Raw genomic sequence first — 15286 nt, forward strand, 5'->3', positions numbered from 1 at the left:
GCGCTTGCTGACAATCGAATCACCTGTATTGGGTCTTTCCACAATCATGACTGCGAAATTGGGGACTTCGGTCAAGAATCAGATAGTACGATAACCAGCTAAGCACTTCTTACAATGACGTAATTCGAGAGCCGTTCCACGTTCAGCCTGAAATTTAGCGGTGGTAAAGTTGCAAAGGCAACCAAGGCAACTTCTAGAAATATCTTTAATATGTGGGACTTGTTCCAATTGCTGCCTTTACACATCGCGGAGCCGTAGAAGTCTCACGTTCATTCCAGGATCTGGCTGCCTTGCGGGTTTACATTTTGTTTTCTATTCAGCGAGATGATTCTCGGAGCAGACAGTATCATTTTTAGAAAGGTTATTGCTCATGGATCATCGTTCTGTTCCAGATCATGAAAACTCTGGGCAACTTCAAGACCGGACTCTCTACTTTTCAATATTCTATCGACGAGACGCGCATCGCAAGTTGTCTTTTGTCAGGGTGTTGTATAATGCTCATCAGGTAAGCAAAGTTCTTCTTTCTTTTTGGGCCACCGAGCCGCGAGTTCTCAGGTCTTGTCGAAAGATCTTTTGATCCTAAATTCCTGACTCATAGGGCTGGCTGTGCATGGAGAAACTTGCCACGACCTTGATTTTTGGACTCTTCGATTTCAAAATCTTAGGCCGAAGTTGCGTCTCTTCAATGAGTTATTCGATGTATAGCTGTCACTAGCAAAAGTACTCTGCAGCATAGCTCGAAAAGTTCATTCCTGTTTGGGAACACATTGCAGCTCGCTCAGCCCTACGTCGGCTCCCTCTTGCCAAACGCGGAGTCAGTGCATGAGGGTCTTCCTTTGGCCCCCACGGCATTTCAGCACCGTCGACGGCTGGTGCCTATTCATAGTGTGTGGCTATGTTTGAGGGATGCTGATGTAACAGACCATCTCGTCAACTTGTGAAGTCTTCGGAACAACTGACTTCGAAAGTCGGCATGATATCTACCAGCGGGAACTTCGCAGAAGATGCGGAGGCTTAAGTTCGACGCTATCCACAGTGGGTTACGGCGTCTTCGCAAAGACCCTGGTCGGCGTTCGGTTTCATTTGTAGATAGGATCGACATCAAATGCCGACCCTTCACCCTTGAACATCTACCTGGTATCCGAAGATTCCCAAACCAAGACGACATCGGAAATCTGGCAATCCAATGCGTCTGCCTTGGTCTGGATTCAGAGCGGTGAGTATCGCGTTGCTGTGTCGTTGCAGTGCCCACCTGTCAGACTAGGGCCAAATGGGTCACCTTATCCGGGAACTTGCTGCTTACGGCATGCTTACCGCTAGACTTCGTGGAGATTAATGCTTCAACATGCGATATGGGGACATTTAAATGATTTGACATACGCATGTCTTCAACCTTCGGCTTTATGCGGCTTCCGAGGCGCTGCTAAAAGGCCACCAATCCGACGCTCCATCATTACCAACGGTGAATTGATGATAAGATGCCCGAGAGGTGATGAATAATATGGCGGCAATTATATAATTGCTTTCGAAGACGCCGGGAAGATCGTAAATCATCGACAACTCGTCATCCGTCTTATCAATCAAGTTGCCGAAGGATTCCTGTGCAGGAACTAATCGCCTCGAGTTCTTCGTTCCTGGCAGGCCGGCGTTGCTGCTTCGCTTCGGGTGGAGAATGGCCTCATCGTCGTCGTCGCCATCGCTGTGAATTTGCTCAGGACCCTCCAGAGTCGGGCTTCGTCGACAGCTTCCATGGAAAGTCGAAACAAGACCTTGGCGATAACTAAATATGAGGATGAAATAGCCATGGTCCCTCTTCCGACATCATCTCATGTTCCAGTTTAAACTCCCCTCTTTGATCGACATGCAACCCCTCCCCATGAACCCTGCATCCGAAGAAGATGCATCTGACACGTGGACTTAGCCGCAAACAACACAAGCGACAGCCTCGCAAGAGCTCAAAGAGGGCGAAAGTGCCACTTCGATGCAACTCTGGCTGAGAAATATCGGCAAGGGCAAGTAAGCGGTGCCGACCGTTTCTGCTTGAGATTGATGAGCATCCGAACCAGCGTCGCAGCAGAGACCGATGGCCCTCCAGACCCCTGAATTGTTCTGACGTTTGCGCACGGTTCCCTCGATATGGACCCCTATCGTCCCTATTCGGCCCATTACTGGACGATGTCACCCCGTTGGGGAGGTGCCGCGCTGAAGAATCTCCGCAATGGATGCGTCCTCATGAGTCGCCGGACCCGCAAACAACGGTCAACCTGGCGAGAAACCGCTGCAATTGCCGTATGTTGGTGGGTAGCTCAAGGGTTTTCCGACTTCCGACTTGAGCCTTCCGCGGGCGTTCTAGCAGGGATCGCTCAACGGGGGGCCACAGGGTTACGAATACAGAGAGAGAGGGGTTGAGAGGAGGGGAACAAAACGGAACAATTCAACAAATTGCGATGAACCTGGTGCTGCAGCTGTCACGTTTGGCTAGTGGTATTTAAAGATCTTGACCGCTTCGCCGCTTTCTTTGGTTCATATTGACAAGCCTTTCTGAAATTCTCCTACCGAACCTGCAGACTTCTTTCGCTAATCTTTTCTCACCACATCACGCCCTTCACCTACAACACATACATCATGTCTGCTGCCAAGCCTACCTTCGTTCTCGCGCCTGGTGCGTGGCACAAGGAGATCTGCTACTCTCCCGTCGAGCAGATCCTCAACTCCAAGGGCTACGAGACCGTCGCCGTCGAGTACCCCTCCGTCGGCGCTGAGCCCCCCACCAAGGGCCTGAACGACGACGCTGCCGCCGTCAGATCCGTCCTCCAGAGGCTCGCCGACGAGGAGAAGGAGATCGTCCTGGTCGTCCACTCCTACGGCGGTCTCGTCGGTGCCAACGCCGTCGAGGGTCTCGGCTACAAGCAGCGCGCTAAGGAGGGCAAGAAGGGCGGTGTCATCACCTTCGTCTACCTCAGCGCCTTCGTCGTCCCCGTCGGCAAGTCTATCAAGGTCATGCTCGGTGGCCAGTTCCTCCCCTGGATGAAGTTCGACGTAAGTTGAGATGAAAATGAGATGAACCGAGATTCATGACTAATGCTCTTGCAGGGCAACTACGTCCACGCCCTCACTCCCGAGGAGATCTTCTACCACGACGTCGAGCCTGAGCTCCAGGCCAAGGCCATCTCCCAGCTGAAGCACCAGTCGGCGCCCGTCTTCGACGACGTCGTCACCTACGAGCCCTGGCACGAGATTGACTCCATGTTCTTCTTCTGCACGGAGGACAAGGCCATCCCCCTCGCCATCCAGGAGGGCATGGCCCAGCAGCTCGGCCCCAACGGCTTCACCTACTCCGTCAAGGCCTCCCACTCTCCCTTCCTCTCTGTCCCCAACGAGGTCGTTGAGGGTCTGGAGCACGCCGCTAAGGTCGGCCAGGAGAGAGTCAGAGCATAGATGTGGAGGTTTAAGCAAAAGCGTTTCAATAGTTTAAAATGAATGAAGTCACGATTGATGACCAAATCCGTTGTCTTTGCATTTGGTGATCTGGGAGAAGCGGGGTGCTTGAGACTAACTTCTCTGACCGTTATTCGTTCGACTGGGTTTGCCTGCTGTATCTGCGAACTACACCAGTCAACGACGACTCGGGCCGTTCAATCTAGCTCGCGCGATGTTAATGCTAAAGCTTCTCCTCACGCACGCTACTTTAGTGTCGCTTCGGGCCGTTACGAAAGTGTCTCCACCACCTCTTCACATCTTCACGTGAGCCGCGTCTTGGTATGCGATCCCACGTTGCTGATGTCCGAGCGTGCCGATGCAGGTCATCGTAATGGGACGCTGCCGCGTGGGATATATCGGGATCGTGGAGACTGGCCGGGAGCCTGAGTCACAAATCTCATCCCCTGCAACTCGGCAGCGCCCCTGGCAGGCTGGCCGGTCGCCATGTGTGAGCGTAGGATGCCCTACTTTGGGTTCTGCCGTTGTTACGCGTCATGTTTGATGTGCTTCGATGAGCATGTTCTAGAAAATGTCAGTTAGACGAGCAACGGCGGTGAGTGTCCTTCTTACAAGAAGCAGGGAGTGTAATGTCCTGGGGCTGTCTCATGAAGCGAGCTGCAGTAACCTAGTCCGGTTTCCACAGCGCGCTCGTTCTCGGAAACTTGAATTCAGAGTCAAGAAAGATACGTTGCAGGTTATGACAGACTCTTACGTGATGAGATAATGCTTTCTGCGCATCCTTCGAATGGAATTCCTGATTCATTGATCTTGGAATCTTTGCACGAACAACATATTCCTACATGCACCAACGCTCACAACACAGATTTCGGCGCGTCCCAATATTTGGGCACCGCGAAAGTGACATCCGAGTTCTCCATCTTGATGCCAACCTGCCACCTTCCAAGACCAGGCCAGAAATTCTCATGCTCGCCCACGATGTTGCCCTTCTCATCCGCCTGTCTGATGTCGAACCATCCAAGGCTTGCTTTCTTCGAGTACTGTCCCGGTGCAACGCTGCACCATCGATCTGTGCCCGGCAGTTCGCCTTGGCTACCACTGCCCTCGGGTAGCGGAGGTTGAACAAGCGTCGCATCCAGACCGACGTACGAAAGAAGATTCAGGGACAGTGGGAATGAGGGCACGTAAGGAACGGGCTTGAATGTCGCTTGAAAGAGTGGCGTAGTGCTGGCTGACGCCTCTTTGAGATCGCCGGCGGTGTCATGCGGGAAAACCTTGACGTGGGTGCTGCCGTCCACATCGTATTTCCAATCAAAGGCGGCAAGGTGCTTGGGGATGTTCCAGTCTGAAGTCTCATGTCAGCAACTACTCACATGAGATCTCAACTGAGATGAGAGATGAGACCGCGACTCACTTTTGCGACCATTCCAGCAAGTGTGCTTTTGCGATACATATATCCTCGTGATTCTGGCGTTCTTCTTCTTCACTCGCTTTCCATTCTCTTCGACAGTGTACTCATGAAAGCCGGGACTAAGGATCAGCTCGTCATAGGGACCCACTGGGCTCTCGGTGTATCGTATGATCTGAACCATGCTGATGCCGCCCAGCGGTCGACTTCCTTCCGGGTTGATGTACGATGAGTTTGCCTCGAGAGGAGAGTACGTGATTGTCGGCGGGTGCTCAGCCTGTTTTCTGGGTGTCCAGAAGCTGAAGAGGTAGATGTCGCCCTTGAGCTTCCACGGGGGAGGGACGTGGGTGAAGTCGTCAGACGTCATGGTGAATCCAACAATATTTGAGAAATGGGACGTATCTCTTCGCGAGCGAAACTGCAAGGGGGAATCCAGGTTAATGTGATGCAGTCAAAAAATTTGATAGAAGGAGCGCTTGCGGTCTATGAAAACACTAATATTCGTCGGATGTCAAGCCGATGATGGCACGAATCTGGGGTATGCTGGAGGATCAACAATATCGGGGACGTGAAGCGGGGAAAGGACGCGCTGTCAGCACCTTATATTTCCTCCTGGGGCGTAGCGCTGGCCTATGCAGAGCACCGGCGTGACAACCTAATGCTGTTTGCGGGGATAGGCCCCGGGCCGCTTCACCGGGCCTCGGTTTCAGGGGTCCTCCTACGAGCTAATTGCCACATTGGGAATTGCGATCAACATAGGGACGCGATGGGTATTGAATTCGCAAAATGTTCTTGAAAATGACACGAACTAATGAAACCCAACCCCGTTGTATGTAAGGTACCTAAGTGAGTCTAGTGTTTTTCTTACTAGGTACTCGGCCCAAGGTGCCGCGCACGCGGATGCAACTTCCATTCTCAAACGATCGTTACCTCCATCATGGGTAACGATTCCCAGGGCTCTATGGCATCCTCGTCATCGTTTGACTCCTCAACTTTCTTACCATAAGAAGTATAGTCTAAGAAAACGGCCCCCACACGCTCGTAGGTCTTGTGATCATTCCTCAACTTCACATGAATCGCCACGGCAATTCCACTGCCAACTGGCCTAACGCTAATGACCAGAATAAGACCTCCCATCTTTGTCTGGCCTCCTTGAACGCTACGGTCAGGCCTATAGTGCCAAATGTCGATACCTTTGATTTGAGTGGGTGCGTTGTCATACTTAGTGGCGGGCGGGTGCACGTCACTACTGTCAAGCGCTCTAGCTTTAACTGTGATTGAACCTGACGACTTCGAAACGACACCCATGTGAACCGGTCCATCAGCAACAAAGTCAATATGTTGAATTTCAACAATTGGAACATGCCGATGGATGTCACAGTCCCATTCGATTGGTGCGTTGACTGAGGCCCAAGACCAACTTGGATATGCAGGGATTTCCGCTGAGCCGTTCGACGGGTCTTTCTTGCTATCGTCGCCGGGTGGATGGTCAGTCCACCAGCCCAAGTCAACATTGAGTGAGTTTTCCCATAGTCCTGAGAGATATCTTCCCATGTCATGATGGTTCTGCATGCGTTTCGCAAGACCGGCGAGGGCGGCCATTCGGTCTTTGTGAGGATAAGTCAGCTTGAGCCTTGAGTACTCATCTACCCAGCGATTCCAAAGAACCTTTGGGTTTTCCGAAGGAAGACCGTGTGGCATCTCTGTGTACCACGACCTCTCTGGATGATCCAGGGAAGAAAAGGCCAGGCCGTCGCACTCGCTCTCGCTCAGTCGGCTTTCTTGGCAAACCCAGATCACTTCCTCGTCGCAGAAGTGAAGCACACGACGTGAGAGCCGCATTTCTTGGTAAACCCAGCCTCTTTCCAGTAAAGGCTGATTTGAATGAACAGCGGACCTTTTATAATCGCCAGTTAAGCCAGATGGGTGCAGCAATACAAAGACTCCCTCATAGGCTGGGACGGGCTCCGCAAGATACTTCGGGTGCCGTCTAAGATAACAACCACCTAAAGCATTGGCTGATCTTGTTGCCGCAATGGTGACATGCGCATTTTCGTAAATGTCAGACATCTGTGCCGCCTGTGTGTTCCAATCTTCGTCGCTGTGTTGGATGATGCACAAAGAGTCAATCCACAGATAGTCGATTCCCAACGAGCGACAGACTCTAATGGCGTCTAAGAGATTGGCAGGCAGACAGTGCTCTGGTACTTTGATCTTGAACTGGTCGAGAGTTTCTCTGGTTGTCTTGATGATGGCGTTGTCCGTTACGGTGCCCCAGCAGTGGCTCAGACAGGCGTATCGCACGTTCCCCGCGTTCTCCCGAAGGACAACAGAGCCATGTTGGAGGTCTAGAAGTCGAAGAGGACCATTGAACTCGCATTCGCGTCCACTTTCTAGTTCGCAATCTTCATGAAAATCTTCGCATTCTTCAAGCCACGCACGCATTGTTTTCGTCGTCGCGTCCGAATCCGTCGTGTCTGGCAAGCCACTGAAGACCTTGTCAATCTCGAATGGAGTATGTAGATTCCCTGACGAATGCTCATATTAGCGCAGTCTTATACGGCGTCTTTGTGGATTGAGATGCAATCTGTAACTTCTGCTAACCGCGTCGTCGCGTCGAAAATTCTCCACGAAGAAAAATGTCGTGGAAGTAGGTAGTTCGAGAATCAAATGTTAGAAAACTCACCCGTCTCTCGGTTTTTGTGAAGATGTCCAAAAAAACTTCCCCTCTCGAATTTCTGACCGAAAAAAAATTGCTCCACGGATCAACTTTTACACTGCTGATTTGGTCGCTCTCGAGGTATCTTTCTATCGTCGCGATACAGGCTGCGACGAAGCTACATCGAGGACACCCATTCGCAGCGCCTTGGCGTAATTCATCGTAACTGCAGCTCCATGGGCTGGTATCCGTTTGCGGAGTGATTGTGTCTTCTTCAGCGCACGATTTGCAATGCGGTTTTAGTTCATCTAGACCTGCGGGGCTAAAATCTGAGGCCATGATGGATGCCAAGTTGTTGTTGACAAAGCTGAAAAAGCTGAAATGCAGCCACCCCGCATGACTTCACTTTATACGCACCCAGACCCATACAAGCCTGGCAATCACATGACTCCTTGCTGCCCGAAGCGTTTGTACGGCCAAGAAAGATAAAGTCCCAAGGAACAGGAAGTACGAGGTTGCCGCGAGATGGCCGGATCTCCTGTCAGTAGTCCGGCCACTTAGCCACCCCCAACCCCCAGGCTCAATGTGCTGAGGCTACCTGAAGCCCCACTTTGCCGTGCACCATCAATCATCTCCAAGCACCGGGGATTAAGAAAGCAACTGGGATGAACTTGGTAGCTAGCGCTGGTATCGAACCACTGACAGTGATCTCTGACGATAATATATACATCCCGGGACTAATGTTTTGCATGTTTTCATTCCCTTCGGGCTTTTTGACTACTGTACGGCTGACGCAGAGGATTCAGATGGTAGCAACGCAAGCAGATGAGGGACAGGTTAGCGTCAACCTGCGCCGCTTCAGCAACCTGGTATCTAAAACTATGCATGCTCTGTGTCTTGGACACCACTTCTTGCCAGTTCTATTCTCCGACTTGCTTGGAAATCGTGCGGAACTATTTAGTCATCCTCCTTGACACCTGCATTGATACCGTAAGTAAGTATGGTTCATTCACATGGTAAATTGCCTGCTGCGCCTACAAGATGCACTTTCTGAACGAACGGATAGCGGAAGGGGGGCATTGACTGCTGCATAGATAAGGACGCTCACCGTCATCATCGCTAGTATCGTGATTTGGGCATGGCGCTGGTACTCCGTCACGTTATCTTAGTTCTGATACAATTCCACAGCTTGGATATTCTCCCAGCCTATCGTTTCTAACAATTGGAACTTTGAATATCTTGCATAACCTTTCCCAGCCTCATTGATGCATTCCCTCAGACTCGGGTAATTCGAGCCTTCAACGAAGCTCTAAAGAGCACCCGACGTGCGGTAACAATTGAGTGCGGCCAATTTACAGCCGGCTCGGCGATCTGTGTTTTGCTTAGATGACTCTGGTTTCCAGCCAAGGATCCAGCAGCAGAAATGCACATAGATAAATGGTCGCTACAGGACGAGGAAACTTCATTCTGTGAAAGCGGAAGAAAATGGAAGGATCGTTGACCGAGGAACGTGTGAAGTGGGTTTATTCAAGTGTTTGTGCGAGAATGAAGACTGTGAAGGTAAATGATGTGGATAGAGAGAGGTCCATAATTCTCAACTATCACGAGAGGCCTTTGGTATTTAATAGTCAAGTATTGACGCTGGCAATAAAGACACACAACTTGTAAATGGCGAAGGATTTTCTGAATTTGGTCGGCCCCCATACTTCACTTTCAACAGCTGCCAGCATAAATCCGTTGATGAGACATACATCCCCGACCGTGTTGGTGTTATTTGCAGATGATCGATCTGTTAGGATGGTGTGTTAATACTCCTCCTCCACGCAGCAAAAACGCTGGAATTTGACGAGAACCCACCTGCAATGTAGAAGAAGCTACGGGGTTGGAACCAGGGCCACCGCAGCACAGGCAGCTTGACACTTTCCGAATGCTAGGTTGCATACAATAACAGCGGGAGCAGCTGCAGCACCCGCCGTGGCCCCCCAAACTGCTCCAGCAGCGGCGTAGCAGGCCGCCACGACGCCTGCGCATCCAGCTTGGCATATGCCGTAGCCCAAGGGGCCAGCCTCGACGGCTGGTGGTGCCGCCAAGAAGATTGAAAGTAGAAGAAGAATTATGACAACCATGTTGTTGAAGTTTGAATGATTTACGTGTAAACTATGGCAGAATTCCTTTCGGGATACTGGTGTTGTAGGGGAAAGCGTGATGTTGGTAAACTGGCTATCTGCGAGTTCACGGGCCAATTTGGCCGCATTAAATATTCTGTTTAATATGGTTCAACTCAACTCAAAGTTTGAACCGTAGCCTTTCAGACATCAACCTGCTTGGGCGGGGCCACGTCTGCTGGAATGTTCGCTGGTTGGCCTCCAGCAGCAGTTGTCTCTCTCTTTCGTCATCGTCAACTCTGTGAAGTCAAACCAGTTCCTGAATGATTGGTTTCCTTTAACATGACCTCGTGTAGCTCCTTTTGATTGAGATCACGTCATTATCAACCTCACACCTGTCGAGTGTAGGTTGTTGACATGTGACGATGTTGGCCACACAGTAAGATACCATCACCAACTTCCACCATATGATGAGATCGCATGTGACCGAGTATATTTAAGGCAGAATTAGTGTCATCAGTGCATTATCTTATCTTTTCTATGGCTGTTTCGAAATGATGGGAGTTCGGAATGAGTTTGCCTATGGTAAGCCTCTGTAAGGGGCTGGCCCCTAGGCTTGTTCAACGTAGAGGTGCCGTCGATTGACTATTCTAAGCTGAAGAAGGAGGAAAGGACTTTACAGGGATAGGCGCCTAGCAGCAGTGATGCAGACCGGGGCTAGGCGGTGTGCTACAGCAGAATAGTGGATCCGGCGGAGCCGGATCTCGGTAGCTGCTCCGGCAAAGCCGGAGATCTCGGCCGGGCTCTAGCCCGTTACATTACCTCCCCGCTCCCCTCCGGCGGCGCGTCCGTGGCGCTAGAGCTGGGTCTCCGTCGTGCTTCATCGCAGGGCCGTAACGTTGTTCGTAAGCCTCCATCGCTTCCGTCCCCTGGAGCGTCTCGATAGGCTCCCAGGTTCTCTCTGCGTATCCTTCCCACTTAACCAGCACTTCACGGCGTCTCCCACGCCCTCGACGCTTCCAGGCGGCGGCGTCGATACTCTCTACATTCCAGGTCTCCTCGCCTTCGTCATCTATAATTGGGGGCGGCTGCTCGTCGTCTAGCGTTTGCCCAGGTAAAGGGTCGTTACCTGCACGCTTCAGGGTATCCACGTGGAAGCGTGGGTATATAGCCGTTGGCACGTTAAGCTCTACCACGTATGGTGAGATAACCTTCGTAACGGTATACTTATGGTGCAACCAATCCAGTTTCTTGCATGGCCTAGGAGACCTGTAGTGGCCCATGTGAAGCCAGACTTTGTCGCCTGCTTCTAGTCTCTCCGTAGGCTGGCGCTTCCTGTTAGCCAGCTCCTCATAGCGTTGCTGCGTTGAGGCAAGGGTCGACCGTGCCATATCCATCACGTCCTGGAGCCTTGTTACCAACTTGCGTGCCAGGTCCTCGCGACGGCCCCCATGGTCTTCTGGGTCTGCCTCTTGAACCCGGACAGGCTCTGGGTGGTATCCGTGTTCTAAGAAGAAGCTGCTCATGCCTATAGCGCTGCTATCGCGGCTGCAGAGCGCTAGTTGAGCTGCTGGGAGGTTATTCGCCCAATCCTTCTGCGAGTAGGTAATGTAATTGCGTAGGTAGGCCTGGATCTCTTGGTTCATCCTTTCTGGGCCGCCATCAGTCTGTGGGTGATAGGCAGTACTGAGCCGCTGTTCTATTCCTAAAAGCTTGCAGAATTGCCGCCAGAAGCGGCTCGTCCAGTTGCTTCCTCTGTCGCTCACGATTGAAGTAGGGACGCCGTGGAAGCGGAAGTGGCAGCTCAGGAATCGTTCAGCGCAGGCTTCAGCTTCCATACTTTCCATAGCTTCAAGGGTTACGCCTTTTCCTAGCCGGTCGATAATTACCCAAAGGTATCGCTCACCCTTATCCGTAAGGGGAAGGTCGGTAATGAAATCCATAGCGAGGTCGCTTCGTATACGCTGCGGTATTGGTAGAGGTTTCAGAAGTCCTTTTCGATGCTCTCTCCAGATGTGGCTTCGCCCGCAGCCATCGCAATTGCGGCAGAAGCGTCGTACTAGCTGTGACTGGCCAGGCCAGTAGAAGCGCCTACTGACTAACGCGAGGGTATTATCTCTACCAGGGTGGCCACTAAGTACTGAGTCGTGGCTGCTTTGAACGATACGAGTACGTAGTGTGTTCGCCTCGCTATCTAGGTCTTCGCTACCTGGTACCCAGATCCGGTCTCTGAATAGTAGTCGGTTGCCATTATCGATCTCACACTCAGCAATCTGGACCTTTAGCTTGAGGCTAGGAGGGAAGCTTCTTTCTCGTTGTTTCACAGCATTATATGCCTGCTGGTAGACTTGGTCTTGCCCTTGGGTCTGGTCCCAGAGTTGCTGTAGTTCCTTATCGTCGGTGAACACAAGCACTGATGGGGCTGCCTCTACGCGTCGTGTACGCGTTGAGGTAAGGGCTACTTCGGGAAGAAGCTGGAGAATCCGGCCTTGTTCGCGCTCGTCCTCTAGAGACGTAGGTACGTCTTGTTCGCGTCTAGAGAGTGCGTCTGGCACTACTGCTTCACTTCCTGGCCGGTACTGTATCTCGAAGTTGTACTGAGACAGCTCCTCTGCCCATCGGCTTTGTCGTTCTGTGAGCCTCTGCTTTGTCATGAAGTACTTCAGGTTCTTATGATCAGATAGAACCTTGAACTTATTGACGCTCTGCAGTTCCGCTCTCCATGCTCGTAGGCAGCTAATAATAGCTAGCATCTCCTTATCGTGGATTGGGTAGTTGAACTGGGCGGCATTCAGCCGCTGCGAGTGGTATGCTACTGCGTGACGTCTCCCATGCTCATCTTCTTGTGACAGTACTCCTCCAAGGGCGAAGCCTGAGCAGTCAGCCTCAACGTAGGTTGTACGCTCAGGGTCTAGTTGATGTAGGATAGGCTTGGCTGCAAAGATCCTCTTAAGCTCCTGGAATGCTACTTCCTGCTCTTTACCCCAGTGGAATAGGACGCCCTTCTTTGTAAGAGATATAAGGGGTCCAGCAATCTCTGAGTATGCTGGGATGAAGATCCGATAGTAGTTTGCAAACCCTAGGAAGCTTCTAACTCCCTTAACCGTCTTTGGCGCAGCCCATTCCTTGATTGCCTTCAGCTTCTCAGGATCGCAGGAGATGCCTACTCCTGCGGTGATAATGAACCCTAGGTACTTGACTGTCTTCACAGAGAACGCACACTTATGAGGGTCTAGCCGGAGCCCTGCAAGAGCAAGCTTCCGTAGTACTAGCTTAACCTTTGCTTCGTGGTCTTGCCGTGAGCCGTTTGAGTAGATCAGTACGTCGTCCATATATGCCGTAGCGAAATCGTCTAGGTACTCTCGAAGCACTCCGTTGATATATCGTTGAAATGTAGCGGGGGCTCCTGTAAGCCCAAAGGGTACAACTAGCCATTCGAATAGCCCATATCTTGTCCTGAAGGCCGTCTTATGCTCCTCTCCTTCAGCAATTCGTATCTTATGGAACGCTGCAACCACATCCAGTTTCGTGAACCACTTAGCAGCACTAACAGTGCGTAGTGTCTCTTGGATTAAGGGGAGAGGGTATCGGTCGCGCTTAGTGAGTTCATTAAGGGCGCGGTAGTCAACACAAAAGCGTATCCCTCCCCCTGGTTTACGTACGAACAGTACTGGTGCTGATGCCTCTGAGCTGCTGGCGCGGATAAAGCCTTTATCCAGTAGGTCTCGTAGGGTCTTACGGAGGACGAGGAGTTCTTCTCGTGACATGCTATAGAGCGGCCCCCATGGTAGTACAGTCTCATTACCACTACTATCCTGTTTGATAGGGATCTTATGGTCGACCCCAGGACGATGTGGTGGAAGGTTGGCGGCTTCGTCAGGTTGGAACAGCTTGTGGAACTCAGCTAGTATAGCTGGCGGAAGGAGGGCCTTTAGATCTGCCTTCTCAGTCTTCTTCGTAAGGGCCTTCTGTATATCTGCTAGGCTGATGGCTCGGACTTCGTATCCTGCAGTTCGTTTGGTGTCTCGTTGTGCTCTCCTATAGAGTGCAGTGAAAGGAGCTCCTGGAAGGAGACGCGCGGCTCTGATCTCCCTTACTCGATCTGGTTCTTCTTCGCCTTTTAAGCGTAGGTCTACGCCACCCCTCCTATGCCGTATCCGTTGTGCAGCGGCATCGTATAGAATACGGTTCCTCTCCATCCAAGGCTTCCCTAGGAACAGGTCGTCACCAAGGCTACGTACGGTATATGCAAAGATCTTCTCATCATAACCACACAGCTCTAGGTTGAAGACAACTACACCTGTTGCTTTTGTAGCGCCTGTAGCGTCGCTAAAGCTGCCTAGCAGCCGCTCAGAGCGGTCTACTACCGGTAGGCGGAGCTTACGGGCGAGGTCGTGGTCGATAAGGGAGTATAGATCGCACCCAGTGTCTACTAGGGCGTCTGCTTGAGTGCCCTTGTGTATGCGGGTAGTGATCACTGCTGATTTGCTGCTCATGTGATGCTTGAACTGCTTCCATTCTGTAATGTCACTAGGCTTGGCCTCTAACGCCCGACTTCGCGTTAGAGTTACTCTTTTCCCGAGCTCTCTTCAGCTTCAGAGCTTCCTAGCTCCTCTATAGCATTACTATCGCTGCTCTCCTCTCGCCTCTTAGCTTTCTCAACCTTCTTGACCTTCTTAGGCCCTGAACGTCTTGGCTTAGGGCACCGTGTAGCAATATGGCCGATCTTATTGCAGTTATAGCATTTACGGTTATCTTTCTGGGGCCTTATGTTGTCTTCTGATGAGGAAGAGTCGCTGCGGTAGCGCTGTGACTTTGCGGCTCTTCTGGGCTCCTTAGTCCGGCTGACTCCAGCCATGAGGGTGTCCCCATCGGCATCTCGGTATCGTCGTCGTTCGTGACGTTCCTGGTAGGTCCTACTATCTAGCCCTGACCCTATTATCATAAGGACCCGGGCGTATTCTGGGTAGGTTTTCGGGGGATCGATTACACTAATTAGACGGTCCCGCAGAGTGGAGTTCAGGGCTCCTTTCAGATAGTTGATTCTGACTGCGTCTGCCCAGTGTCCTCCTCCACCTTCTGCTAACTCCTTCTCAAACTTTGGGAGGAATGTAGCAAAGCTTTCGTTTTCCTTCTGTCGGATAGTACGTAGCCTATCCAGTGCCCTGGCTTCTGCATTGGGATCTCCATAGCGAGTCTCAAGGTATTGCATAAACTGATCGGAGGATTCCGCTCCATCTGCTCCGCCTTGAGCGTAGTAGGGTGACGCCATGGTTTGAGCTGTGCCTTCCAGCCTTGCGTAGATGTATGCGAATATATCGGCATCACAGTCGAAAGCTTCCCTATCTCTTCGTATCTTTCCCTTCATCTCTAGGAACCAACGTTGGAAATCTTTACGTATGCCGCTAAACTTTGGTGGGTTTGGTATTTGATGTTTCCTCCGCCCTCTAGCTGCCATCGTTATACCGTCGCTCGTTGCCTGTATAGTTGTATCGGCTGTGGACGGGGTCGTTACGCTGCTCGCAAGCGGCGTAGGGGTTGCTCTATCCGTTGACATAAGCCCATTCAGAGCTGTCAAGAGCTGCGTCATCTGGGCCGTCTGCTGGGCCATCTGGTCCTGAAGAGGACGGACGCTTGCGTTGACCGCTTCGTTGATCCGGCGATCAATCTCAGCAT

The 15286-nt window shown here is 51.6% G+C and overlaps 3 protein-coding genes across 3 annotated transcripts; 1 reads left to right on the top strand and 2 right to left on the bottom strand.

Moving 5' to 3' along the window:
• Nucleotides 1–2625: 2625 nt before the first annotated feature.
• Nucleotides 2626–3438, top strand: CGGC5_v000283 (uncharacterized protein; the record flags this gene model as incomplete). The annotated part of the gene is made up of 2 exons (XM_032036851.1): nt 2626–3039; nt 3094–3438. 2 exons carry the CDS (start codon nt 2626–2628, stop codon nt 3436–3438), a joined length of 759 nt encoding a protein of 252 aa, XP_031884110.1.
• A 527-nt stretch (nt 3439–3965) lies between these two features.
• On the bottom strand, nt 3966–5213 carry CGGC5_v000284 (uncharacterized protein; the record flags this gene model as incomplete). The annotated part of the gene is made up of 5 exons (XM_032036852.1): nt 3966–4002; nt 4051–4141; nt 4193–4206; nt 4297–4783; nt 4853–5213. The coding sequence occupies 5 exons, from the start codon at nt 5211–5213 to the stop codon at nt 3966–3968; spliced, it is 990 nt and encodes a 329-aa protein (XP_031884109.1).
• Nucleotides 5214–10428: 5215 nt separating this feature from the next.
• CGGC5_v000285 (Transposon Tf2-6 polyprotein) lies at nt 10429–14106 on the bottom strand (the record flags this gene model as incomplete). The annotated part of the gene is made up of 1 exon (XM_066150655.1): nt 10429–14106. The coding sequence occupies one exon, from the start codon at nt 14104–14106 to the stop codon at nt 10429–10431; it is 3678 nt and encodes a 1225-aa protein (XP_066010003.1).
• Between the last annotated feature and the right edge of the window lie 1180 nt (nt 14107–15286).

Source organism: Colletotrichum fructicola, assembly GCF_000319635.2.
Source record: "Colletotrichum fructicola Nara gc5 chromosome Unknown KSG_Nara_v1_contig01, whole genome shotgun sequence".
NCBI classification, from domain to species: domain Eukaryota; kingdom Fungi; phylum Ascomycota; class Sordariomycetes; order Glomerellales; family Glomerellaceae; genus Colletotrichum; species Colletotrichum fructicola.